This window comes from Sparassis crispa (assembly GCF_003851025.1).
Source record: "Sparassis crispa DNA, contig_000000F, whole genome shotgun sequence".
NCBI classification, from domain to species: Eukaryota; Fungi; Basidiomycota; class Agaricomycetes; order Polyporales; family Sparassidaceae; genus Sparassis; species Sparassis crispa.
Genome location: NW_020939747.1, coordinates 2806160 through 2832006, shown reverse-complemented (window position 1 = coordinate 2832006; position 25847 = coordinate 2806160). Strand labels below are relative to the sequence as shown.

The following is a 25847-nucleotide window of genomic DNA, read 5'->3' as shown; positions in this document are numbered from 1 at the left end:
CCGTCGCCATCGTTGACGGCGACGAGCGCGATTTTTCCCGTTTTTGGGAGGTACCTGCAACGTGCGTTAAAATAATGTTTTTGATTAGATAACTGGGCTAGATCGAATTTGAATGGTGTTGAGCGTCGCCAACCCAGCCGAACGCGACAGCGAGCATCACCGCTCACTGTCTTCTTCGGCACTTCTGCAGGCGCATCTCTATGTGAGTCAACACCCATAAGGTCACCCTTTTTCTGACACATTCGTTGGACGCCATAACGATAGTGATTCCACGACGTCTTCACTCTCGTTCATGCGTCGCTAGTCCGCTCAGCCTCGCTCCAGGCAAAGCCATTCCTTCGAACATTCCAGTCATTCAACCAGAAAAGTAGAGAATATCTGATATACATTACTATGTATTACGCCCCTCTCCATGCCAGGAGTGGAAGCGGCGGCGGCAGCAAACTACCCACGTCTACCATAGTTATCATCGTGGTCGTATGCGTGGCGGTTCTCGCACTGGTTCTGGTGATGTTCCTTTGGCGCATCCTATTCCGCGCGTGCCGGCGAGATAAACCTACTCCACTTCCACCCGTGCAGCCGCTTGCGCATCATCGCGAACAACAGCTGGCAGCTTTCGCCGGCTGGAATAACAGCAGACCGACGACTTTTTTCGAGTACGACAACCTGCATGCTGGCATGTCCTCTAGGCATCTATTGCATACAGGTAGCGCTACCTCCTTACTCCCGGGTTCCGTCGCACTCAGCAGCAATTCAAGCTTCACAGAAGACGCAGGCTTTGGTCTCTCTTCACCCGAGCCCACCGATCATTTACCTTGCCCGAATCCTTCTTCCGGTGTTGATGATAATCAGGACAGTAATCTGGGAGGTTCATTCAGCTCCTCTCGCTTCGTAGAAGCTATTCCCCCTTCGCCTAGCATCGTCTTCTCCGAGACGTCATCCTCGATATCCCATTCGACTTCGACGAGTACACATCTTCTCGCTCCACGTTCCGGAAGTGTACCATCACCCTCGCGCCTGGGGCGCTCTAGTTCCAGTCCCCGTTCGCTGTCTCGCCGCGTGTCAGTCGCTTCCTCCCTCGCGACGAGTCATACGACGCACAGCCGGGTCAGCACGATCCATGGAGCTCCCCATAGCATTCATAGTAACATTCACATCATTATGCCCGCTCCTCTCGCGCCGCGATCTTATCCTTACGCGAGTAGCCATAATAGCCATGCTCTAAACATGGCACATGGAGATCAAAGCGAAAGGCGGAGTGTTTTCGTAGACCAATGGATACCTATCGGGACTCGGTCGAGCAGCGTGGGCAGCATGACGCAGCACAGCGGAATGAGTAGGTCGTCTGGCATGTCATCTGTCAGAGTCTGTCGCACTTCCTTACATGTTTCTCCGTTTTTTTAGCAGTGGAACCTCGAGCACGTTCGCGGACCCCGAGCAAGCTGTCTCAGTCCATTTCTGCTGCTCCCGTGTCTCGCCGAGCACGCTCACAGCCCCAAATCGGCGTGGCCTCTTTTCTGCCACCTGACTCCAGCGCAGGAAGTTCATCACCCGACCGACAGAGACTCCCACCCATCCCTCGACTACCTTCGGAATATGACCAGCTTATCCAACGAGCGGTCGGTGCCCCAAGTGGCAGGTCACGACAAATTACTCCCGGTCCCGTAGCCATGTCGTTACCTGCAGCGTCGACCCGTCAAGGAACATTGGCTCATCAGCAGTCCAGCGGGACGGAGAGTAGAAGCTTCGAGACAGTGTCACCTATACCTGCACCTACGTCAATATTACGTCCTGCGGGACAAGGACAATCCAGCTCCCAACCTTCACATATCCACGACACCAAGTCCCGAGGTAGACCTCCACAAAGGAGCATTTACTCTGTCAACTCTTCGACTATCCAGGTGCACAAGGAATTCCCTCTTCAACCACCGTCCTAGGGGTCCCTCATCCCGACTCCGTTTGCACCTCTATGTATGCTTACACTTGGATACGTTTCTCATGGTCTTCAACTATGTCTAGCCCATCATGTGCACGCAGGCAGGCGTTCGGGTGTTAAATGGTTACAGTCGATTTGGGAGAATTACTCTCGTGAACTAATCTCATGGACACCAGAAGCAGAACATTGCAACGTGTAAGTTATAGTACGTGTAACCCTCTACGATGCCATACAATACATTGCAACGATGCCAAAGTTTGTCCGTGCAGCACGTTGCGGTGTCTGGCACGCCCTCTCTGGCCGTCCTCCCTCCACTTATTCAGCTAGGATCAAATGCTCTTCCGCGAACTGGGGACAAGAACACCCCTTCCAGGTTACTCCACAGAGGTAGCAGAATTGTTTCTTGCAAATGCATTCCATGTGGTGGCAGCCAAGGAAGAGCTCCACAAGGTGGAAACAGCCGGGGCATCGCTGCCACCCATTCTTCTTAGCGAGACCTAGAACGACCTGATCGGACGGCGGCGAGCATCCTTGGTTGGGATGCGCTTCCTCCTTGCAGCTGCCGCATGTCTTCGCAGAGCATGTGCAAGACAGCAAGGAGGGAGCGATTGTCGCCGCACCGAGGAAGGCAGAACATGTCGGGCGATGGCAATACACGCGATTGGCGGTATTGAACTCTAGAGACTTCGTCTGGAAGGTTTCTGCTACCGTGGGTCCCAAGTGGTGGCGAACCTCATCGAGTGGGATAGCTGTTTGGCAGCAGCGAGGAGGAAAGACAGATTCGTCGACACTGGCCGTGCGGAACATGTTATTGAGACAACCAGTATCGCAAGTGTGGCCACAAGGCATGCGCACAACGCTTTCCTCAATGATGTCGCTACAAATTATGCAAGTCTCCGTTGGGCTGGAGAACGGAAACCGTAAGCGAAGGATGCAAAGGCAAGAGGCATATACGCACGTGACCGTGACTGCATTGCCACCCGGGGAACTCGATCCTTCCGCAGGCTTTGATGTAAGGATGGAGGTGGGCGAAAGATCAATGGGAGGTAACGTTGCAGGAAGTAGAGATTTGCTTGCACTCGAGACAGGAGACGGCGGACATGGTATCAAGATGTCCACCGTTTCCGACGGTAGAACTGGAGGACTCGATGTCGAAGACGATTGCAGCTCTTCCGCACTTGATGAAGCTACAGATGCTGCACTAACAGAGTTGCGCAGGTAAAGGTAGTGTTACTATGTCGAGCACTGCAGCGCTAACCTGTCCTCTAATGCAGTAAACGGTTCAATATCTTCCGAGTGCGGTAAGCCTGCAGCACGGAGACTGACGAGGCTTGTTTGGCGTCTCGGAGGCTCTCGTCCTTCCGAGAGAGCGATAGCCATTTGTCGGTCGTGCCGCGCCATCTCCTCGATGGCTGCCAGTTCCTCTACCAAAGAACGACTTGGATTGTCGCCATCCTTGCGGGTGGTAACAATGTGATCCTTCGTAATGTTCAACAACGCCTGCGCCTCTTGGGCAAACAAGAGGAAGGCGAATTCCTCATCGCTGACAGGAGAAGTAGGTCCGCTGCCTTCCCCTACAGCCTTACCTCTGGATCGCGACTGCAGGCTATCAATGTCGTCAATGTCTAGTCCAGAAATGTAAGTGAATACAGCCGTGAATTCGTCCATTGGGAATGGGAAATGATCTCTCTGACGGGGGAGGTTATTGTGGGAGGTTAGGGGACCTGGGTGCGAGCAGCACTCCATGTGTTAGTTATAGCACCCCCTATGCTGCTCGACAGTGCACCTCACCTGAACTGGACGCCTCGCCTGCTAAGCCTTGCATACACTTAGCGCCGGCTTCTATGGAAAGTGCATCACGCTCCCACCATGGCTTTGTGGTGCGATAGTCTCCTTGAACCTTGTATCGCTTATGAGCGTGATGCTCTTCAAGAAAGTGAGGATGTCAATGGCATGACCAACATGCTGCTGGAGAACTGAGGTTGATCGCGGTTGACCTGAAAAATGAAGGCGCTCGAACATTTACACAGGCGCGCAAAAGGAAGAAAAATTGGCTGTCAGTGACGGGAATTGTTCAAGTACGACATAACACAATTGCATCTTATACAGCAGTTACGAGAATCTTCGTCGACGCAAAAATGGGAGCATACACATACAAGAATTCAAGAAAGATCCTGATCAATCTGCAGCGCACGTGGCCTACATGCGGTTGCGGCGACACCGTACGCAAACGAGCATCTCACAATGCGGACAACGCTATGCAGTGGATCAATAAGTGTTATACATGCATCAAGGCGCGGAAAGATTCTGAATCTCACCAGGAGGAAATCACGCAAGTGATGGTGACACTGTTCGCACTGACCTCCGCCACTACGGCGCCGCCACGTGTGTCGACAGTCGTGATCATCGCTGCGACCTGCGCGACCATCTGATGAAACTGCAGCTGAGGGACCTCAGGCATCTGCCTTTGAACACGATTCTCCGCTGCAGCATACAGCCTGGTCTCATCCCATTGAGGACAGGTGCAGTTCTTCCATGTCTCAGTGCAGACATAGCAGAACTCCATCCTGCAACGGCAAGTCATGTGGTAGCAGCCGATGGCAAGCTCCACCATATGGCGGCAACGAGGGCAACGCTTCCAGCCTGCCTCTTGAGCCAGAGCGAGGATAGATGCGTCGTCCGCGTCGGTGCAGGAAAGGGTGCCATGCGCCGCCTCCTTGCAACGACCGCACGTCTGGGAGAAGCACTTTAAACAGGTGCGGGATGTCACGTCTGCAGTTTTCGAGCCGAGGAAGGCTGAGCATGTCGGACGATGACAATAAAGACGGTTCGCCGTAGAAAATTCAACCGCCTTCGCCTCGAACGAAGCAGATAATTCTGCACCAAGGTAGCATCGAACTTCGTTAAAAGCAAAGGGTTGCTGACAGCACCTCGGTGGGAAGAGGGACTCGTCCACTGTTGCGGAGCGGAAAAGATCCATGAGACATCCTACATCGTAGAAATGACCGCAGGGTGCACGGATTTCCACACCATCTATGCGATCGGTGCATATGACACATTCTTCCCGCCTATTATCATGTCAACACACACCGACGGATAGGCACCTTGCAAGGGGCACTTACTTCCTTGCGACGGATTTGGTAGAATGGAGAACCACCTTGCTCGACGAGGCGATTCGTGGAACCGAAACATCCGTCGGCCCAAATGACAACGTTCGAGAAGCACCGTGACTCGTCCTAAAATTTGATAGATATAAGCGACAACGAAGAAATCATTGTAGCCGCGCGAACTCACCTGTCCGGAAAGACGGTCAAGAGATTGTTCAATACATCTGAAGAAACAAGCAATGAAGCCGGTGTAGGAGATCGAGAGGTCGCCGGTCGGCCCTCCGAGAGGGCAACCGCCATCTCTCGATCCTCGCGAGCACCTGCCTCGGCTCGGGCTATTTCTTCTAAGAGAGCGTAGTCCGTGTCGAGCGCGGAGTCAACACTGCGAGCAAAAACGATGTCCTCCGTGATGGTTAGAAGGGCACGAGCCTCATCCTCGTACAGTTGAAGCGCAACCTCCTCGTCAGTCGGACCAGAGAGCGCGCTTTTCTTGCCCTTGTTGGAGCTACGAAGATGATGGATGTCATCAACAGTAAGTTGGGCGACCAAAGCCGAGATGGCAAGCTCGTCGTCGAGGTACGCTGCGGCTGGTCTCCCTACGGCCATCATGATGATTGTAGGTCGTCGAGAGAGAGAGGGGGAGTCGTCCGTAAACTCCTGTCAGCCACCTCCATATACACCACGCGTAAGAAATGAGGCTTTCACGTTAGGGTAGGCCTTAATCCAAAACTAGTTCGAAGCGATCATGTTAGGTCTCAACAAGGTAGAACTGTTGCATGGTCGGTGCGCGCCTCGATATGGACCCAGCATCTTTGGACCAACGGTTGGAAGACTAGATAACCGTCCACTACAGATAGAAATTCGTAATGCATACTATGCGCATTAGGGCCAGTAAAGCGCAAACTGCCATGGCAAGGTCGGGGGGGAGAGCTGTACGGGCTCTATATGTCCCATCACGTCTGGCCACACACGGTCCTCGCGCCTGAAGTCACCGCGGCCGTATACGTAGTGCCAACGTAGTACACGGCAATGTTTGAATTTGAAACTCGGTTGAGATCAAATGCGGATTGTTCATTGACTCGCGTTTATTCAAGTTGTACTGGCTTGCCTGGCTTCACCAATTGTAATCAATGCTCACCACAATCGCATGGAGGATCATGGTCCCGAGGCTGGCGATGGCTATTACACCCTCAGCTCATCGGAGCTTTCGTTTTTAAAGTCTCAGACCAGCATCTACGACGAGGATGCACGTAAGTACCACATCATGGAAGTCTGACCAGGCTGGTGCGTATCAAGCTGAGGCTATTCCTGGTCTTACAGTTTCGATGACAACTTGAGTGAGTGAATGCATGTATACAGGTCCATCGATATCCGACATGCGTCCTTCGATTCGCTTTCACTAGGTAGGCTATGTTCCTCGGACAATCGTTCGTAGCCTGGAGGTTAATGAGCCTTTGCGAACGATTGTCTCCCTCCACTAGAGGCACGAAGCAAGCCTATCTCTTGAGGCACCAGTGTTAGCACTCATCCATCGGAATGCTTAACCTAATTTGTTGTGCTTCAGATTCAAGATCACGTCTGAATGCCTATGAGCAATTAAAAAAATTGAGCAAGGTGTGTATTTGAAAGGGCGGAGTGGAGGTTCAGACCCAGATGTACGAGATCGAGAGGGTTGCCTTCCAGCAGCAGATTCTCGACTTTGGACCATGGATGGGGTAGTAAGGAGAGTCTGACACGATGGTGCGAGTAAATGCTCTACGCTACCCTGGAATACTGCTGACCCTGCAGCAAGTCTAGACATCACTGTGCGATTGCGAAACTCCCATGGAATCTCTACCAATAGATGATAGCACTTATGTGAGACGCATTGGATTCCAGCATGTTGCGCTTCAAGGTACGTCTCTGTCGTTCAGTGGCCGAAACCGAGAAAAACTTATAGCCTCTACGTTTTGCCCCATTCAGCGCTTGAAAATGACAAAGCTGCCATTCTTCTCCCTCTCTATCTCCCCGTAGCGCTGAAGCAAGTTCAGATCTACCTACCGCCCATATCATTGATTTTCGCTGTGGGGCGCCATCCTGTGACCGCCGACTGAACGGAGCCAACAGGTTGACATCTACGCTATCGCGGATTGCAATTTCTCGTCGAAGATAGCACATCTTAGGCATATCCCTCACCAACCATATGGCCGCCACAACGTAATTATGCATGTGCCCCCACCGTAGTCGGATATATAAAGCGCCTTGACGATTGTTTTTGATACCCTCTCGTCACGCACCCTGCATTACATTCTATCGTCCATATTGCCTTTAAAAACCATCATGTCGGCAAACAAGGACGTAGTGCCAGAGGACCTCTACTCCCTCGACGACGAAGAATTCACTTTCTTCACGTCGCAGACGGGCATCCATGACAAGGACGAACTGAAGGAGCATGTCTTGAAGGTCCAAGCAGAAGCCTATGCGGTAATGTCTACCTAAATTTCGACGACTTATATGTTCTGATTATGTGCCCATTCCCAGGTTCACCCATACCCGTGCATTCTTCGTTTCGTCTTCATAAAGTGTGGAGTCGCCTGCTGTTTGATGGTCAATATACTCATCATGATTTTGCAGGCTTGAGATATCCCGCCTCCCTGCGTACGAACAGTTTCTCAAGCTTGGCAGAGAACGTCCAGGTGCTATTTATCTTGACGTCGGCTGTTGCTGTGAGTTCACCTGCTGGTTCCGCCAATGACGATGTTACGATAAAAGACATCGCTAGTTGGAAACGATGTCAGAAAGGCCGTTGTCGACGGCTTCCCAGTTCAAAACGCCGTTGCGTCGGATATCGTTCCAGGTCAGCCTATGTGTCACTTCCACACATTACGCACCTCCTGAGCGCACATCCATCTAGAATTTTGGGATCTAGGCCACAAGTTGTTCAAGTCGTCTCCCGAGACATTCCCAGTACCTTTTCTTCCGGGCGATGCGTTCGACCCTGAGTTCTTGACGCCTGTCGCTCCCTTCTATTCGCCTCCGGACACCCCCGTGCCTACTCTGTCGTCGTTGAAGAATCTCTCACCTCTCGTCGGTCATGTCTCTGCCATCCATGGATCCCTCTTCTTCCACCTCTTCGACGAGCCTGGGCAGTTGCAGCTTGCTCGTTCACTCGCTGGCCTGCTCTCGCCTGAACCCGGATCCATGATCTTCGGTGTGCATGGTGGCATGCCGCAGAAGGGGCAGAAGAAAGAGACCGTCCTCCCTCACGAACGCGGCTCCATGTTTTGCCACAGCCCTGAGAGCTGGACCGAGCTGTGGGACGGACAGGTCTTCAAGAAGGGCAGCATAAAGGTGGAGACGAAACTGGTAGAACTGACGAGAGATGAGATGCTGCCTTCGGAAGGGGAGCGCTTTTGGATGTTGTACTGGTCAGTGACGAGGTTGTGAGGTAAAATGTTGGCATCCCCATCCCGGAGTTACTTGCGTGTAGTCGTGTTTATGAAAGCTTGTAGTTGTAGAACACGAATGTATCCGAGAAGGCAATATTCAACATATTGCTTCATACGATCTTTTCTGTACCACGCAGAACATAGGACGAGATGTCAAACAATGTTGATGTGTTCTTCCGCTTCTGACGATCTAAGAACGTAGAAAACCACATCTCGCTGCTTAAAGCAGAGTATTAATTCTAGAATGAGGCAATGCAGTGAAAGATGGCCGTCATACAAGAAGTACAACGGTCGGAGATTTCTTCCATGTAGGAACATGTAGGATTGCTGTCACCCATCGCAATTTCACACGCAGTGGAGCATCCAACGCTCTTATAGAACCAGTGTTTACGACATTCGAAGACACCAGCCATATGCATACGGCGCGAGATTCTGTATCGGGATGATGACCATATTGATAGAGACAAGTTCATCCATGGATCACCGATCATGGCCGGCTTGGTTACCTTCTGGGTGACAAAGTTGATCAGTGAGGAACCATACTCTTTCGGGGCGATTGAACAGTAGCGTCCAGCGAGATCATATTTTCCAGTTGGTCTCCCAGGTACTGTCAATGATTTTGCAATTGGATTCCTGCATTCACTAGAACAGAATATCAATGTAACGCCAATATGAGGACAGAGTCTAGAGAGGGAATGACGCACGAGCCGTTGCTCAGGAATCAACGTTTGAAGCGAGACGAAGAGAGCACACGACTTCACCAATCCCAAGAGACAGTCTAGCAATCTCCACGCGACAGTGAACTGGGTGCGGATTTACTGGAATTATTTTGAGATCGATCCTACATGGTCTCTAAGCAACCTTACAACAGAACTACTGCATTCCCCGCATCCACTGTGATTGCCTTGCCCCTGCATATTGCTTCACCAAACACGATAGAACGTAGCGCTGTGTCCCTACGCTTGTTAGAAGGGGACATTGGACATTCTAAGAGTCTCGCATGTAAAAACACAATCAAGGGAAAGAGAGAGTGTAGACGCATTGGTGTATCTTTGATATAGTTGTGGAGCGGATCCTTCTCGAAGGCAGCGTCCATAACGTCGCTTGCTTCAGGTTCACCTGGAGAATAAGAATCGGTCAGCTGAGAAGTAATGTGATTCATCTGAGACGATACATACTGTATTGAGGCAGTCTACACTTCACCTCCATCTCTCCTTCATCGTATCAATGGAATCTAAAGGTGATAAAGCTGATGATAAGGCCGGGAGGTCAGGGACTCAGGGTAGGACCCAGGTTCTCTGATGGGAGCTTTTACACGGTGGACTGTGGTGTATCGATCGGATACGCTGATGGGATCCCAAATTCTGCAGAAAGAATGGATGGCATGCATTACGAAGACCTACATGTCTGATATATGCAGGACCAAACCGCCGGCATATGTAGTTTACGGTGATTAATGCTGAGCGCTGAACGTTGGACCACTGAACTTGCCAAAAAAGACCACACACCGATCCGAGCACGTGAAAGCCGCAAATAGCCGAATAGGCGCTTCGAGCAAGGCTCTGCCAAACTTGCCCAGTCACTTCGACGACGACGAGGAGTGCATCTCGCATTTTCTACTCACTCTCTGGCTGGTTATACATACACTTATCAACGACGTCGCCAGCCGAGAATGTTATTTGATCCAGAGACAGCGAATGACCTCAGGCCATGGCTAGTCAAAGCACTCGAGCCAGTGTATGATGTTTTTCGTTAATCTACCGAATTTGCTCACTGTAATCCTGCAGATGTGATGCAGAGCCTGGCGCTCTTGCGGACTACATTCTTGCTCTCCTGAAACATAATGCTCCTGAAGCAGAGTTGCGCAAAGAGCTAGCTTCACAACTAGAGGAGTTCTTGGAGAAGGGTACGTCTTAGAGCTTCTTTCATGTGCGTCAGTCCGACATACCACATATACCACAGAAGGACCATCCTTCATCGATACACTGTTCACAGCCCTACGAACGAAGTCATATTTACCTTATTCTGCTGCATCTCCCTCTTCCGGATATCTACCGTCGAGCACGCCGTCCGTCGACACTGGGATTCCCATTCCGTTGGACGCCCTACTATCTCCTTCTATTCCTACCTCCCCTGATCGAGGACGCAAACGCAGTATTGACCACGATGACCATGAAATGCGACCACCTACCAAGGGACCGCGGCTGAATGGTGATGGTCAATTCTCGCGGTACGGGCGAAATGATAGTCGATCATCGTGGGGTGGCCGTGGTGAGCGTGGCGGTAGGATGGCTATGAATGGACGAAGTGACTACGTGGAGGGGAGCATGAATGGAGGGATGGACGTAGGGATGGGTCACGCGATGAACGGAGGGATGGGTCACATAAATGGCCGGGGTCCGCAATACCGTCCTCCAGATCGAAGAGGGATTTGCCGCGACTATCATAGTAAGTTTGTTGTCGACGCTGCATACTGTTGAGCTGACTCATCCTTGCACAGACAACGGTTACTGTGCTCGGGGTGCCTTCTGCAAGTACAGCCATGGCGACGATGCGGTGATTCCCTCGCAGCTGTTCCCGATGAATGGTCCTATGGGTGTCGGTTCTTTACCCTTCGTGCCAATGCTACCCAACAGCGGCATACCATTTGGGATGGGAGGGGGATCCAATGCCGCATACGACCCTCATGAACGCATGGATATGCGACCTATCGCAGGTGCTAGTTCGAGTATGAGTGGCCGCCCACCCAACCCACGTGCACCAATCATACCTCGACATGGAGATATAGATGGCGCGATGGCGCAGAAACCAGGTGAATTGCCCGTAATACAGGATCTTACACCTCAAGGTGTCTCCGACGATGATCTGTCGCGAACTAGTGTACCGGATGGACCCAGTGCATCAGACAGACGAGTGCCTGGCCCAAGTAATCATGAGCGCATGATGAATGGTGCGCGGCCGATGGGTGGCTCTCCCGACGTCGACATGGTGGCCCCCCCAATGTCACCAAACGGACGATTTGGTGGTCCGAGAGGCAGTCGGATGGCAGGTCCTCGTGGTACATTCGGCGGCGATGTACACAGTTTCCGACCTGAGAAGCGCAATGACAAAACACTTGTCGTGGAGAAGATTCCCGAGGACAAGCTCAGTCTTGGGTCCGTGAACGAGTGGTTCAAGCGGTTTGGAACCGTGACTAATGTCGCCGTCGATGCGGTGAACTCGAAGGCACTGGTTAGTTTCTCCACCCACGACGAGGCTCACGCCGCTTGGAGGTCGGAAGATGCAGTGTTTGGCAACCGCTTTGTCAAGGTCTTCTGGCATCGGCCAATGGAAGGCCACGGACAGATGGGTGTGCGGATGCTAGCAGCGTCAGCGCCTCTAGTTGCCACTATCACCAGCAAAGATGCGTCTCCTACGCAAGCCGCAGCAGGGGAATCGTCTGCCACCCCACCTGCAACTCCGAGTGCACCTTCCGCCCGAAAACCCTCGACGTCTTCTGCAGCAGCAGCCCTTGCTGCCAAGCAACGTTTGCTTGAGCAGCAGATTGCTGAACAAAAGTCGTTGATGGCATTGCTCAGTGCTGCATCTCCCGAGGAGAAGAAGGATATTATGGCTCGTCTGCGCAAACTCGGCGAGGAGATGAAGCCTTCGGCTTCAGCTTCTCAGTCATCGCGACCCGTTCCTACTCTTGCACCTGCGGCAGCACCCAAAAAACCGAGAGGCGTCACACCGCGGTCGGAGGATCAGGAGCGGCTTGAGCGGGAGCGATTAGACAAGGAGCTCGAACTGCACCATGCCACAGGCGCAATCGAGGGTGAGGTGGAAGAGAGCACAGAAGACTTGAAGGTCAAATTGGCTAAGCTGAAGGCAGAGGTTGGTCTGATATATTCCAGTCGTATATAATTGCTAACGTCGAGCCGTCCACAGGCCGCCAGTCTAGGGCTTCCTGAGGCCGCAGAATCTCCTTACCCCAGTACATCATACCGCCCTTACAGGGGGCGAGGTCGAGGTGGTCGCGGTTTCTTCCGCGGCGCTATGCGCGGTGGTGCGCGAGCAAGCATGAAGCTCGACAACCGTCCCAAAAGGTTGCTACTCAAAGACGCTAGTGGTGACAATGTACAGGCTATCCGCGACTGGTATGAGGTATGTTGGTTTACTACTCGTGTAAGTTCCAGAACGCTGATATGTTACCCAGACCACTGGACAAGTGGAAACAGTCGATGTGATGGACAATGGAGACGTCCTTGTTGCCTTCAGAACAAGAGCTGCAGCAGAACAGGTATGCCTGCTCTTGGCCCGTCGTATGTCGCTTCCCTGCTTATATCGATGTATCGTAGGGATTCTCGAAGGGAGCTTCTATCCCCACCGTTGGTCAGGTACAGATTTCTTGGTATTCGGGTCAACAACTAGCTGCTGCGGGGGCGCCGAAACCTCCATCTCCTATCGAGAGTTCATATGCTGCAGAAGATAAGAGAGTATTCGACAGTACGGTCGGATTCTCAGGGCCCACGGATGACATCCACATGCATGAAGAAGTTGCTGCAAGTGGCTGGGGTGGCGACGATGGGGAGGACGGGTTCGCCATGCTATGACCGAAAATAATTTAATGCGTATCCTGTCTGTTTATCTGTATCATTTGCTCGAGCTGTCCTCGTAATGAAGAGCGCTGCGAGGACTCATGGAGATAACATCTTCATTACTGTGCCCTTAATTAAGTTGGGGCAATGTGTCTTCAGAGCCATTGGATCGGAGGGCACCATCTATCCCATCATTACGGATTGTTTGAACAACCTGCAACAAAATCTACATCGGTAGCTAAGCTTCACTGGAGTCCATGTAGGCTATTTCAGCATCATCATCTACTACAAAACTGCCGAAGATATACTCGTCGCCATCTGCATTACGAGGTGGACTTGAAGCAGCGGTTCGAGCTCTTCCAGCTGGGACGAACGCGCCTAAGCCGCGCCTTAGGGGGCGGTGGGCGAAGACAGGTGCTGTTCCCGGTGCTTGTGTAAAGAGACTTCGGCGGTACACTGCCGCTTGGTCGTAGGAACGGGATACCTGTGTTTCCGGTGGCTCCTGCAGAAACTGTCTGTCGGATTCGTTTCCAAGTTGGTCGACGTCCGAGGACCCCTGGCTGTTTTCATCGCCGGAATGGGTCGCTTCGACATCAATCCAAGGATTGAGCTTCTGAGCCTCTGCAATGTCCTTGAACTTCCGTTTCTTTGGCCTCTTCGGTGGCTCAGGATTTGGCAGGGGAGAAGACGAGTTCCGCTGACGTTGCAAACGCCGCTGAGAAGGGGGAGGCATCTGCAGCGGCGACGAATCCCGCAGATCAGACACAGCACGTTTCTTGGCCTGCTTACCAGCTGGACGCACGGCAAATGACGGCTCCGGAGCATCGTCGGAGGAAGGTGGGGTTAGATGGAAGGAGCGAGAAGGTAGCGCAGGTGGGGGCATGTTATTCATTACACGTTGTGCGTTCGTGAACCCCCCTCCATACTTGGAAGAAATACGACCGGAAACTTCGGGAGACTGAACAGGCGAGGCAGATGCACCTTCGACGAACTCCACCTCGTCATCGGTAGCAACACTCGATGGAGAGCGTCGAGGGCCGGGTGGAGAAGAGTGGACAATGTGGACGTCTAGGTCCTCGTCATCCTCCAGTAACCATGACATGTCTGCGCCTCCACAGTTCTGGTCGAGTGAGACACTGCGAGATGCTACGGGAGGTGAGCCTCCTGGTGGATCAGAAGATCTGTCGGCGAACGGCGGACGATCCTCAAAGATAGAGTTGGAGCTCCGAGACCGAGAGCGCGGTGAAGGTGAACGTGGAGCAGGGGAGCGGGAACTGTCATCGCGTCGTGAATATGGCTCAGGGGTAGTCAGATCGATGATGTGGTTCGTGACGAGCGATGAAGATGCTCTGGACATCGGGAACGGAGTACTCTGGACGACATCTTCTGGAAGAGAATGCGTATAGTCAGTGGTTCGTGTCCGAGCAGACCGTGGCTTCTCTGATAATTGGAGACCTTTTTCAATCTCTATGTCGTCCGAATCTTCCATCACCAGCCGGTCAAACTGGGTTCCCGTGGGATCTTCCACCGGCTTGCTCTTCTTCTTTGAAGTCTTGGCAGACTTCTTCGCGCCTTCTCCGGAGGCAACAGTTTTGGCCCTCTTCAACTTCTTGGTCTTAAGGGGCCGTTCAACCGCGGATGCAGATGCCGTTCTCCGAGGCCCGTGCAGCCCGGCTTCGATCTCCAGATCATCCGAGTCGTCGTGGCCTGCAGTGATGTCGAACTCCTGTACCTTCCTCTTTTTCTTCGAAGCGCCACGCTTCACGAGCAGGTCCTTGACGATGGCGAAACCGGTGAGCGCACCGGGCGGAATATTGCGCATGGGATTGTCGTCTCGCTTCCGCTTCGTGCCTTTGGCTGGGGGCGAATCGCCTTGCGCAAGCGAACCCTTCCGAGAATGAGGGTCTTCACGAACATGCTCCTCAATCTCCATATGCATCTCGACACATTCGGGATGCATGTGGTCGGGAAGGAGGCGTTCGACATCTCCGTATAACTCCAGCTGCTCGGCGTTCACGATGAAATTTTGCACGTCCTTGTACTTCTCCTCGGCCTGCATCCAATTCTTCTCCTCTCGTCCCTCGGCTAGCAAGACGTGAACGAGACCATCTCGCTTGCGACCTGTCCGGCCAATGCGTTGCAGCTACGGTTCAACGTGAACTCCATGTGCAACGAACGTTTTAACAAAGAACGTACCATCCGGATGGGGCTTTTCTGCGCATCATAGCAGACGATCATGTCAACTTCACCAATATCCAATCCTTCCTCACCGATGGATGTAGAAACCAAGACATTGAATTCGCCCGCTTTGAACTTCTTGATCACCTACACAACCAATAGCATTAGCACCATGTTGCATCCTTGCATACTACGACTTACCTCTAGTTGTTCTTTCTGAGCGAGACCTTTCCGTCCTTGTTTGTCAGTTCCTTGGCCAATAAAGGGAGTGGCCCGTATTAAGGGGTTCTCCTTGCTGAGCAACTCCACGACTTCGTCAACACATTCCCTGAACGAGACAAAAACTATGACTCGGGGATCACCGGCCTCCCCAATAGATTTCTTAGTGTCCTCCCTGTCGATCATGGTGCCCGCAAAGTGCTGCACTAGCAACGTACGCAGCTTGTCCATCTTTGGATGGAGGGAAAACCCTCGGCTCTTCTGCGCCTCGAGTTCTTTGACGAGTGCTTGGAAGTTCTGGTCTTTCGCCAATCCTCGCACGGCATTGTTCGCTTTGTCATTGCTGCTTGATACGAGGTCTTGGACAGCACCATAGCACATGCCCATACTAGCCTCCAGCTGGGGAACAAATGAGACACCTCGCAGCCATGTTAAACCCGAACCCACCAGGTAGCCCATTGCTCGAGCCAGGGTAACTAACTTCCGTGCAGCCGCAAAGGCGAAAGGTGGCGCTCCACGTAACTCCTTCATTGACTGTTGACACCGGTATGAGTGCAGCATTATAGGATCTGCATTTCCCCTCATTGCACCGGCACCTTGGACTGCTTTAATCAACGGCTAGATTGTAGTTCAGTGTCAGCCTGAGGTTTAACGAAGCATCAGAGATACAGTATATCTCACCAGCATGATCTTGCCCAAAAGATCCCTCACTTTCTTGATATCTTCGTCCATCGAGATCGTATGCTGTTCCATTCGTTTGTCGTTCAAATAAGGAAATAAGTCCAAGCTCTTCTCGTCCCGTATTTCTATGTGGCTGATGTGAAGGCAGTCGACAATGGACTGAACAGCTTCTGGGTCGCTGCCCGGCGTTGCCGTGAGCGCGAGTATGCGGACATGAGGGTTCTTCGCCATCAGGAAGCGAACGAGTTGCGCATAGGAGTAATCTCCAGTTCCTCTATGTGCCTCGTCTAATGACAGAAGTGAATATATGACAGAGGAAGAAGCAATGCTTAGGCTCACCGAAGACGACAAGAACAATTTCTGCCGGATCGAAGTTATTAGACATGAAGTCGCTCTGAAGTGTTTGCGGCGTCATATAGAACACCCTTTTCTCGTCCCACTAAGCATTGTCTGTGAGAATCCCAAAAGCAAGGAAACCAAACTCAATACTCACTAATCTGGCTCGTTTCGCCTTGGGGACGCCGCCAGTAAGTTCGGCCGCATGACTCCCGGGAATCCCGCATGTCTGGTGGCAAGCTTCGATTTGCTGCGCCACCAGCGGTTTCGTAGGTGCAAGAAATACTACCTTGCCTTCCGGGAACCAATTATAAACTGCATCTCAGAACCATTAGTACTTGTCAGATCTCAGACGGTATACGGAGGCAACTACAGTGCTTATATGCGCGAGAGTGAACATATGGAAGATTAACACTTACAATTAAGCATGACCGTTCCTGCTATGAAAGTCTTGCCAAGCCCAGTCGGAAGCGCGACCAAAGTATTCTCGAACAGACAGTGCCTGACGATGTTAAACTGGTAGTCCCGCTTCGGATGATTGAGTGGGTAGATCCATCGTCGTGCGGCCAATAAATCAGGCTTCACTTTCATAGGCGGGGGCTAACGTAGACGTTGGCTCCCTTATGACTGAGAGAGAAAGGGGAACATACCGGTCTATAAGATGAGTGAAGTCTGGATGAATACGACTGTACTAGAGAAGAACGTAGATGCCCCTCACCCGACGGAGACGACAGGAGCAGGAAACTGCTCGAACTCAACGTCTTCCTCCTCATGCTCGTTCTCCTCAGCAAATGACCTCGAATTTCCTTTGCCATTGTCCTTCTTAGGCTTGGGTTTCTTCCATCCGGTCTTCGCAAACGCCGTATGGTCCCACTGTTTCGTTTTCTTAGAACGACCACCAAATGGGTGGTGGGAACTCGACTCGGTCCTGCGCGCCGGGCGCACAGAATTGGAGGAATGAGGCTTGCTGGATGCGTTATCTTGCTGCAGAATATCGCCAAAGAGTGTCGTCTGCACGGTACCCTTTGAAGTCGCGCGGTTGAACGGCGCATTGCTGTCTCCTGGACCTGGACGAGAAACCGACAGACCGCCGGACTGATATTTCTCACATATCTCGTCGAAGTGCGCTAAATCTAAGTCGTTCACGTCGAAGCTGGGAAAACCATCTGAGTCGTCGAGCTCAATAATCTCTCGCACAGGTTGTCGGCTAGGTGTGGCACCTCCAAATTTCGAGGAAGGAGCGGCTTGAGCAGCTTCTGCATCATCGGCTGCTTGAATAAATGCTGAGTCCAGATTGTCATCGAAGTAGTCATCCGAGGTCATCGTTTGGGAGGGGAAAAGAGGTGGCAGGCGCGTTGTAGCCGAACAGACGAACGCGCTCGCCTACGCGCTCGTACGCGTCGGGGGCTCACGTGACAATCCGCGCCAGGACCCCCGCTCCGATCCCGTCGACGACATTTCTCGGGGGTTGCCAACCACCCATTTTCGGGGGTAGGTGGGATCGAACATTCGGCCACCTAGAATTACGTTCAACGGCCTGCGGAACAAAATTTTCGCTGCCTGCGCAAAACTCAAGCTTTTGTGAACCAAATTACCACAAATTTCATCCCAAACCACCACATATGTCTAAATTTTAGGCCGATCCTCCGAAACCTGAGAGATCCGCCAGCCAACCTCAGTTTTCGGGGGTTCTGGACCTAACCTCAGGTTGGAGTTGGGTTGGTCACATTTCGGGGGTCGAAGATCGAACATTTTTCGGCGGCCTATTTTTCGGGGATGGGTGCATCGGAGCTCTCAGTGGATTCGCGGGGGTCCTGCGCCACCGCGACAGTTACTCAACGACGCCCACCAGCACCCACCTCTGAGTCTACCCCCTACTATCTCGACGACCAGCGACCAGCGATGTCAGCAGAAAGCATCGCACGATGGAATGCTATTCCACTCACACGCCCGGACACGGAAAATGATGTCCACACCTCGTTGAAGGTACCGGTTGTGCATTTCTAGCACCTGAACATAGACTGCATGTTGTCTTCCCTTCCTTTCCCTCTCCTCTCCAGCGTGCAAGGCCAGACAATAATACAGAGGACAATGATGACGACAGCGAGGACGATGTCTCTCTGGTCTCCCGCTCACCCTCTCCGATCCCTCCAGATGCCATGGACGTGGACAAGTACGACGAGTACGTCAGGCGCACGGTCGAGCACGAAGTTATCACAGTAAATACGAAGATCAAGAACAGCAACAGGGGCTTCTTGATGCTTGCAAACATGGGATGGGCTGAAGGACAATCAATTGGATTGTCTGGCGACGGTAAGAAGTTTCACGATGTCCTCGTTCTTGACTACCATATGGTGCTCCGCAGGCCGTGTTGACCCTGTACCATTTTACGTGAAGAACGATCTCACAGGTTTGGGTAAAGCCAACCAAGATGTACGCATGAGTGAGTTGAGTTATCATGACGTTATGGGGCCGTAATGTTCACTCATAACGATTTACAGTCGAGTCCACTGTTGCTCAACGTAGAGAACTCGATTCTGAACGTCAAACCAAAGAAACGGAAGAACAGAAGAAGGCAAGAGAGGCATGTATCATAACACTCAAGTCTCGTGTTTCGCAATATTGATGCACACTATACAGGATACAGTTGCGAAGCGTGCGGCCGTCCAGTCACAGATCTCCACCACTCTCCGTGCCTTCCACTGTGAATTGTGCGACAAACAGTTCCAGAACGTAGCACAATACGATGAACACACGAACTCGTACGCGCACCATCATAAGGCCCGATTCAGAGACATGCAGGCTACTCAGCGCGCCAACAAGAACACGAAGGAAGAGGTGGACAAGAGGAAGGAGAAGGAGAAAAAGAGAGAAGAGAAGGAGTTGCGCAAAATTGCCAAGGCCGCTGGAGTGAAGATGACAAAACCACCGGTCTCTCTAGTCCTCCCAGTCGCCAGACCGATGGCAGCTGAGGAAGAAGAACCGAGTGAGTCCAAGAAGACTGGATGGGCTTCTATAGCTTCGTCCTCCCAGCCAGCAGATACTCCCGCCCTCACTGCTTCATCTGGTTTCACAAAGTCAGGATGGGCTGCGGTCGACCCCTCTGTTTTCACCGGACGAGGTGCAGCCGTAACACCTCAAGAGAGTCAAACGATCTCCGGTGTCACGTATCCTGTGACTTCTACCTCGTCGCCAATGCCAACCCAGCGTCCATCCACCGGCCATACGCCGACGTTCCTAACAGGTGGCTGGACGTCTCTCGACACTGGTAGCTCAATGACGGTACCGCCTCCTCCCCAGGGCCATTACCTGCCGCCTCCTCCGCCGCGTACAATTTCTCCACCTCTGCCTCCTACTCCAAACCAACAACCGCCGCCGCCGACGGCAGGTCCCCCACCTTCGCTCCCGCCTCCTGCATATCCACCCTTGTCCGCTCCGCCAAGACGAGGCTGGGCATCTGCGTCGGCCCCTCCCTCTTCGGATCAACCTTCCCGCGCAGGATGGCAGAAGGTCTCAACGAGCGGTGCAGTTGGTCCTCCACCGTTGCTTAATGTGGCTTCCCGGCCGCTTCCTCCTGAGGTTTCACGTCCTCCTGCGCCGACGCGCCAAGAAACGTCGCGTTCTGGTTGGCAGCAATTTCGCGCAGGGGCTCCCGGGCGACGGAAATGATATTGCGTTTTTGTTCGTTCCCCGTTTTTGATGTACTCTCCGTTTGCTTTCACTTTGCTCTCTTCACGACACACCCAGAGTTGATTTCAAGACAAAATGTACGAGGAAAATAGTACGTAGGGGATACTACACTGCTGAGTTCTTATAATTTTGAGAATACGCCGAGTGATGATAATAAGAATGTGTATGCCACAAAGATGAGTAACGAAATGGGATTCAGAACGACGACGACGACCGAACAGGAGGAAGATGAAAAGGAACCTCTACTCCGAGTCGCTGGCAGAGCTCTCTGAGCTAGACTCCGCAGAGGAGTGCTCGCTCTCTTCCCCAGGCGCGACGTCGCTAGCGCCCGCCTGACCACCCTCGAAGAGCTTCATCCTGGCCTCCAGCGCTCGAATCTTCGCCGCCTCCACATCTTCATCCATGCTCTTCCGCTTCAAGCCTCCTGTTCCGGTACCCTTCCCTGTGCGACTCCGTTTCGTTGCAGGTGTCCGCATGGGTCGGATGACGAAGTTGTACAACTTCGTGAGAACAGAGGCTGGAAGAAGATCGATCTCGAGCTCGATCTCTTCGGTGCTCTAGTGAAAAGCGCGACGTCAGATGTAAACTGGAATTACAAAGATTCCTGTACTCACGTCTCGGATCTCCGGCACGCCGTCATGGATGATCTGAATGACTTTCTCGAGCTTCGCACCGTCGAGCTTGCTGATGGTATCACTGAGATCCTTCTTCTGCTCGAATGACAGGACGTCGTCGTCGGTAATGGGCTTCTTGCCCTTCTTCCGGCCGTTTGATGCTGCAGCTTTGCCCGGCTTGCTCGCATGTTTCGAGGTACTCGCGACCGGGGGTACAGCCTTCTCTTTCTTCTTTTCCTTCTTCTTCAGCTCCTTGCCCTTCTTCTTGAGCGAATCAAGACTACTCTTCATGGTCTGGATCTGATTCTCCATGGTGGCAATCATGCCTGGCAAAATAAGTCTGAGAGATGAGCTCAAAGCGAGATAAAAATATACTTACGAGCACGATCGTCCTCGCTATCCTCTTCGTCATCGTCGTACTCATCCTCCGACACCTCGTGAGAATGCAATGAAGGGAGGTTCGCCCACTTCTCATCGAAGAGGCGGTCAAACGACTTGCCCGCCTCGTGGACCGGATTGCCCGGAGGGTTGAAAGTCGCGCAGTTGCGGATCATCTGCTTGAAGTCGTCCCGGAACTTCTCCGCAGTCAGATACTCCCCGTTCTGAAGTTTCTTCCTCATCGTAGAAAGGTCCATGGGCTTCTTGATGACCTTCGGATAGCTCGGAATTTCCATTTTAACATAATCTGCAATAGAGCGACTCAGTAACGATAAGCGTGCAAAGGGGAATGTCATTTACCGACTGGCTCATAGAACGGATGCGCAATCGAATAGTGGTTCTTCCGTTGCAGATCCTTCAAAAGCTTGTCGCAGAACTTCAGCTGTTCGGCGTGCGCATCGTTCTTTGCGCGCTTGACCTTTCGTGTCTTCTTCGGAATATCGGCGTACGGGAGGTCCTTGGGGGGTGGTGGATGAATTTCCCGTTTCGGACGACCGACGTTCTCGTCGTTGCGACGGATCACGGGAACATTCACGGACGGGCGGCGGGCAGCAGCAACTTTCTTCGCTGGAGGGGGTGGAGGGGGGGTGGCTACCTTCTTGACGATGACGGGCTTTCGCTACGGAACAGTGAGATAAAGTTTCAACAGCAGCAGTAGAGAACGCACCTCCTCTGCAGGAGGCATCTGCTTGATCTGCTTGTCGAAGACGGCTTCGACCCGCTTTCCCATGAGCATGACGGCATGCTCCGGGCCGTTGAAGGTGAGACAGTTGCTGAAGATCAGACGCACATCCGCGATGAACTCGTCGGCGTTGTAGTAACGAGGGTTCGCAGGGTTAGAGTCCGGCTTCAAAGGACTCGAAGAAGCAAGCTTGCGATCGATGGTGGAGAAATCCATCGGGTGCTTTATGATGGTCGGATAATGCGGAATGTTGAGACCCACCGTATCCACAGGGTGCAAAAAGGGTACAGCCTCCTTGACCTTCTTGAGGGTGCGGATGGTTGAGGTGGCAAAACGCCACTGCGCGGGACTAAGCGTGGACGTAGTAGTAGAGGGAAGTGGAGCATGAGTCCCAACGTCGGGAGATGCAGACGCTGGAGGTGGAGTGCCAGTCTTCAGACAAGGGACGGAAATCAGCACGCCCGCAGCGGCGCACAAGGAGGAACAAACTTACATTTGCCAGCGAAGCTTTGTCTGCGTCCGAATATTTCCGCGCTCTCTTAGCAGGTGGTTTATGGTCATCATCATCATCATGTTCATTAGCATGCTTATTATTAGGGTACGGAGATGTGGCTCCTAGTGAGTCGACAGCAGTTTCGCTGGACGATACAGCGGGTATAGAGGAGACAGGCGTGGCAGCGGGGGAATCTAGAGCGTGTCCGTTAGGAAGACCGTGAGCCGTCGATGGGTGTTCGACGGCATCGGCCATAACAACATCACTGTCCGTAGTAGGCAAGGGTTGTTGCTCCGCCACGCGCACATCCTCTAGGAGTTGGCCTGGCGGCGGCGGCGGGGTTCCCTTTGGAGGCTCGATGGGGATGGTGGCTGAGGCGTGATAAGAAGACTCAGAAACGATCGCATGATGGGTGTCTCACCTGGGTCAGCAGGCGTGCCAACCTGCGGTAGGACAGACGCGTTGTCGAGCTTGTCGAGCTTCAGAGGCATAGGCTCGTGGCGCACGTCGCTCTCCCCTTCGGTGTAGTCAACATCAATCTTGACGTCGGGAGCTGTGGAATTGTCGACGGGGGTCGCTGGAGAGTCGATAGGGGAGTCGGGGGTGGAGTGACCGTTAATGTGATGTACGCCGTTTGAGAGAGGCGCGTCGAGCATGGTCTTGGAGTACAGGCGCGTGACGGTCACGGTGTGACTTGTGGAAGGGCAGGAGAGATTTGGGGGAACAGGAGATCCGAAGTTGGGCTAGAGCCTTTATACTGCCTGAAATAAGGTTCGATCTCCCGCGCTGGGTCCGTATCCCTATCCCGACTCTCCCTCCGCCACTCGACACGCTCCTCTTCGCCTCTCTCGCCCGCTCGTCGAGACGTCCTATCTACTCCTCCTCCTTCTCCTCGTCCTCTTTCTGCGCCTTCGCAAACACAGGTCTCGGCTGGTTTTCCCGCCACGCTGTGGAAAATTTTAGAGTTCACACGTCAGCACATAGCCACAGCCAAACACAGCCAAATACAGCCACCGCCGTTTCATCAGAATCCACAAAACGTTTGTCTCACCTGCAGTCCACACTGGCTCTTCGTCCGTCGAAGCCAGCTTGAGCAACGCTTCTCGAGGCTACAAGAACAAAGAGCACAACCAAGTCAGCAAACGTCCTCCGTCAAGCACCGAAACTTCAAGCGAACACCTCGCAACGCATAATCGGCGTGCCGCCGCGGCAATTGCCGAACCCCCTAAAAGGGCCCAGAAAGGCGCTCCAAAGCGAGGCTTCCGCAGCGCGCGATGAAGAATGGCACGTACATCTTCGTCTCTTGTCGTGTCTCGCACCAGGTTCTGCACGACGTGTTGCGTAGCACTGGCACCAACTCTGCCTCCACGGCCAGGTCCCGTGACGGGAAGTTCTGGTCTTCTGCTCTTGCGAGGATCCATCCGGTCCTTCTCCCTCTTGCGCTTACTGCCACGGCCGTCCTCGCCATCGCGAAACATGGGCAGCGAATGCGGTGTGATGATGTTAGGAGCAGAGACAGCGTCGGACATATCCTCGATCGTAGCCTTCCTCGGAGGGCCCTTGCTGAGTGGCAGCTTCGCGCCGTTGATAGACGTATGTGGTGAATATAACACACATATTTGACCGTTCGCCAGGCCAGTGATGATCTACAGACTCTATTAGTCAAAGCAAGGAGAACGGAATGCATCGCACTCACCTGATTGATCTTGGAATGCCAGAAGACTTTTACGGGCGTTGTGTCTACCTCGAGCTCCTTGACGGACTCCAGGTTGTCCTTCTGCAAGAACATCAGCCGGCCCTTCTCACCCTTCGACATTGCGCCCGCTCCGGTAACTACATACTTGTCGTCTGGGCTGAAAATAGCGTTTGTTGTGGGATACAACGTGGTGAGATTCGAACGCGTCGCCAGCGGCTTCTTAAACGCCCGAAGATCCCAGACTGCGCAAAGCATCAATATCGCAATGATATGGGCGAAACGGATGAGCTCACGCTTTACAGTGTCGTCGCCCCCTCTCGTTAGTACCGTACGCCCGTCAACAGAGTACACCAGTGATCCTGACTCCGTGCCCCTCGTATGAGCACCTTCAATGGACATGTTAGGTCGAACATAGTTCGACTTTGTCTGCCACATGTGCAATGCCCCATCCAAGCAAACTGAAGACCTATCAACCACGCGAATAGAGATACTTTTCACGAATCACGCACCTCCTCCAATAAGACTGCCGTCATGTGAATAACCGCACGCAGTTACTTTTGTACGGGCCCCACGTTCCTTGGACTTGACAACGATCACTGTCTTCTGCTTCCTTTTGTTCTCAACATCCCAGATGCTGCACGACACCCATCCGTGAGGCGAGCCATAATGTCAAGAAAAAATACACTGACCGTATTGTCGAGTCCGTAGAACTAGTTATGAATGTCTGGGAGTCGTAAGGGTGCCAGGCGCACGAAGTCAATTCGGCAACATGGCCCCTGTTACCCAGGACTCGTCAATAAGCGAAGACGAGACAGGTCACGGCTGTACGTACGCTGTATTTTTCATGTCTCGGATGTACGGATCACCCTTGACAAAGGTGGCACTGCCGGTCAGGTCAGACTATCCAGCCCTTGGCAACATGCGCAGGCACTCACAGTTCCTCTCCGTCACGATCATACAGTTTGGCCTGTGTCGTGCCAGAAACGACCAAAAATTGCTGGCCGTCATTCGAGTATTTTAGGTCGTGAATCTGCGAACGTCAATCAGACTGGTCAATTCTGAAGCCTGCGATGGGAAGAAAGGCGACGCACGTGGTAAGTACCCGCAGGCTCCCAAGTTTTGAACGGCTTACACCTCCAGTCCATCCCCCCGAAATCCCAGAGCTTGCAGTCATAATCGTGTGAGCCAGACAATATACGAGCTCCAGACGGGTCAAGAGTCAACGCAGAGACCACTTTCGTATGGTCTTTTAGTGACAACTCATGCGTTACAGGAAATTGGGGAGGTTCAGACTCCTCATCATCAGAGATGTCGAAATCAGGTTCCCCGTTGTTCTTATTTGAGCCGTTGACGGGCGGTGGAGGAGGACCCATCTCATCTGGGTCGAATTCTGGCTCATGTTCGACAGTCGTTTGCTCTAGTCTAACATAACTGCTTGACGTAGAAGGAACAATATCCTCCTCGTTTCTGCTGTGCCCAGTAGAGGTCGACGTAGCCTAATGCACGACGTAATTAGTCAAAACAGCAGGAAACGGATAGAAAGACATACATCTTCACGCTTGCTCTTTTCGAAGCGCTTCGGATCAAGCTGTCTTTGCTTATGCTTCTTGCCAAAGCCCGCAATCCCCATGGCTGTGAAAACATCCATGTCGGCCATTGCGATGAGCGGTGAGTGCGGAAGCGCTAGGCGCTGAGCAACGCACTGTGGGCGCACAGTGCGTACGTAATACACCAAAATAGGGACAATCAAGCTTCGAAGGCACACGCACGCG

General features: G+C 52.7%; 12 protein-coding genes across 12 annotated transcripts; 5 read left to right on the top strand and 7 right to left on the bottom strand.

Annotated features, from left to right (window-relative positions):
- Nucleotides 1-393: 393 nt before the first annotated feature.
- Nucleotides 394-1937, top strand: SCP_0110430 (hypothetical protein; the record flags this gene model as incomplete). Its single annotated transcript, XM_027753272.1, has 2 exons — nt 394-1336; nt 1405-1937. The coding sequence occupies 2 exons, from the start codon at nt 394-396 to the stop codon at nt 1935-1937; spliced, it is 1476 nt and encodes a 491-aa protein (XP_027609073.1).
- A 314-nt stretch (nt 1938-2251) lies between these two features.
- On the bottom strand, nt 2252-3604 carry SCP_0110420 (hypothetical protein; the record flags this gene model as incomplete). The annotated part of the gene is made up of 3 exons (XM_027753271.1): nt 2252-2840; nt 2895-3137; nt 3195-3604. The coding sequence occupies 3 exons, from the start codon at nt 3602-3604 to the stop codon at nt 2252-2254; spliced, it is 1242 nt and encodes a 413-aa protein (XP_027609072.1).
- Nucleotides 3605-4098: 494 nt separating this feature from the next.
- On the bottom strand, nt 4099-5652 carry SCP_0110410 (hypothetical protein; the record flags this gene model as incomplete). Its single annotated transcript, XM_027753270.1, has 4 exons — nt 4099-4192; nt 4255-5004; nt 5059-5172; nt 5231-5652. The coding sequence occupies 4 exons, from the start codon at nt 5650-5652 to the stop codon at nt 4099-4101; spliced, it is 1380 nt and encodes a 459-aa protein (XP_027609071.1).
- A 1128-nt stretch (nt 5653-6780) lies between these two features.
- SCP_0110400 (hypothetical protein) lies at nt 6781-7136 on the top strand (the record flags this gene model as incomplete). The annotated part of the gene is made up of 3 exons (XM_027753269.1): nt 6781-6783; nt 6841-6937; nt 7006-7136. 3 exons carry the CDS (start codon nt 6781-6783, stop codon nt 7134-7136), a joined length of 231 nt encoding a protein of 76 aa, XP_027609070.1.
- Nucleotides 7137-7362: 226 nt separating this feature from the next.
- SCP_0110390 (Methyltransferase ausD) lies at nt 7363-8469 on the top strand (the record flags this gene model as incomplete). The annotated part of the gene is made up of 5 exons (XM_027753268.1): nt 7363-7506; nt 7564-7604; nt 7657-7748; nt 7805-7879; nt 7937-8469. 5 exons carry the CDS (start codon nt 7363-7365, stop codon nt 8467-8469), a joined length of 885 nt encoding a protein of 294 aa, XP_027609069.1.
- An 864-nt stretch (nt 8470-9333) lies between these two features.
- On the bottom strand, nt 9334-9680 carry SCP_0110380 (hypothetical protein; the record flags this gene model as incomplete). The annotated part of the gene is made up of 2 exons (XM_027753267.1): nt 9334-9590; nt 9650-9680. 2 exons carry the CDS (start codon nt 9678-9680, stop codon nt 9334-9336), a joined length of 288 nt encoding a protein of 95 aa, XP_027609068.1.
- A 463-nt stretch (nt 9681-10143) lies between these two features.
- On the top strand, nt 10144-13063 carry SCP_0110370 (predicted protein; the record flags this gene model as incomplete). Its single annotated transcript, XM_027753266.1, has 7 exons — nt 10144-10208; nt 10259-10377; nt 10434-10919; nt 10972-12344; nt 12399-12614; nt 12667-12750; nt 12809-13063. The coding sequence occupies 7 exons, from the start codon at nt 10144-10146 to the stop codon at nt 13061-13063; spliced, it is 2598 nt and encodes an 865-aa protein (XP_027609067.1).
- A 223-nt stretch (nt 13064-13286) lies between these two features.
- Nucleotides 13287-17053, bottom strand: SCP_0110360 (hypothetical protein; the record flags this gene model as incomplete). Its single annotated transcript, XM_027753265.1, has 8 exons — nt 13287-15191; nt 15245-15373; nt 15428-15844; nt 15893-16063; nt 16127-16413; nt 16466-16565; nt 16620-16777; nt 16882-17053. 8 exons carry the CDS (start codon nt 17051-17053, stop codon nt 13287-13289), a joined length of 3339 nt encoding a protein of 1112 aa, XP_027609066.1.
- Nucleotides 17054-17176: 123 nt separating this feature from the next.
- Nucleotides 17177-17785, bottom strand: SCP_0110350 (hypothetical protein; the record flags this gene model as incomplete). Its single annotated transcript, XM_027753264.1, has 1 exon — nt 17177-17785. The coding sequence occupies one exon, from the start codon at nt 17783-17785 to the stop codon at nt 17177-17179; it is 609 nt and encodes a 202-aa protein (XP_027609065.1).
- Nucleotides 17786-18364: 579 nt separating this feature from the next.
- SCP_0110340 (hypothetical protein) lies at nt 18365-20131 on the top strand (the record flags this gene model as incomplete). Its single annotated transcript, XM_027753263.1, has 5 exons — nt 18365-18448; nt 18523-18775; nt 18828-18905; nt 18964-19046; nt 19103-20131. The coding sequence occupies 5 exons, from the start codon at nt 18365-18367 to the stop codon at nt 20129-20131; spliced, it is 1527 nt and encodes a 508-aa protein (XP_027609064.1).
- A 263-nt stretch (nt 20132-20394) lies between these two features.
- Nucleotides 20395-23035, bottom strand: SCP_0110330 (Bromodomain-containing factor 1; the record flags this gene model as incomplete). The annotated part of the gene is made up of 7 exons (XM_027753262.1): nt 20395-20709; nt 20767-21092; nt 21146-21451; nt 21505-21823; nt 21872-22318; nt 22380-22750; nt 22801-23035. 7 exons carry the CDS (start codon nt 23033-23035, stop codon nt 20395-20397), a joined length of 2319 nt encoding a protein of 772 aa, XP_027609063.1.
- Nucleotides 23036-23252: 217 nt separating this feature from the next.
- On the bottom strand, nt 23253-25732 carry SCP_0110320 (Uncharacterized WD repeat-containing protein; the record flags this gene model as incomplete). Its single annotated transcript, XM_027753261.1, has 11 exons — nt 23253-23326; nt 23431-23488; nt 23672-24025; nt 24076-24317; nt 24369-24533; nt 24585-24709; nt 24765-24851; nt 24908-24958; nt 25011-25105; nt 25167-25571; nt 25625-25732. The coding sequence occupies 11 exons, from the start codon at nt 25730-25732 to the stop codon at nt 23253-23255; spliced, it is 1764 nt and encodes a 587-aa protein (XP_027609062.1).
- Between the last annotated feature and the right edge of the window lie 115 nt (nt 25733-25847).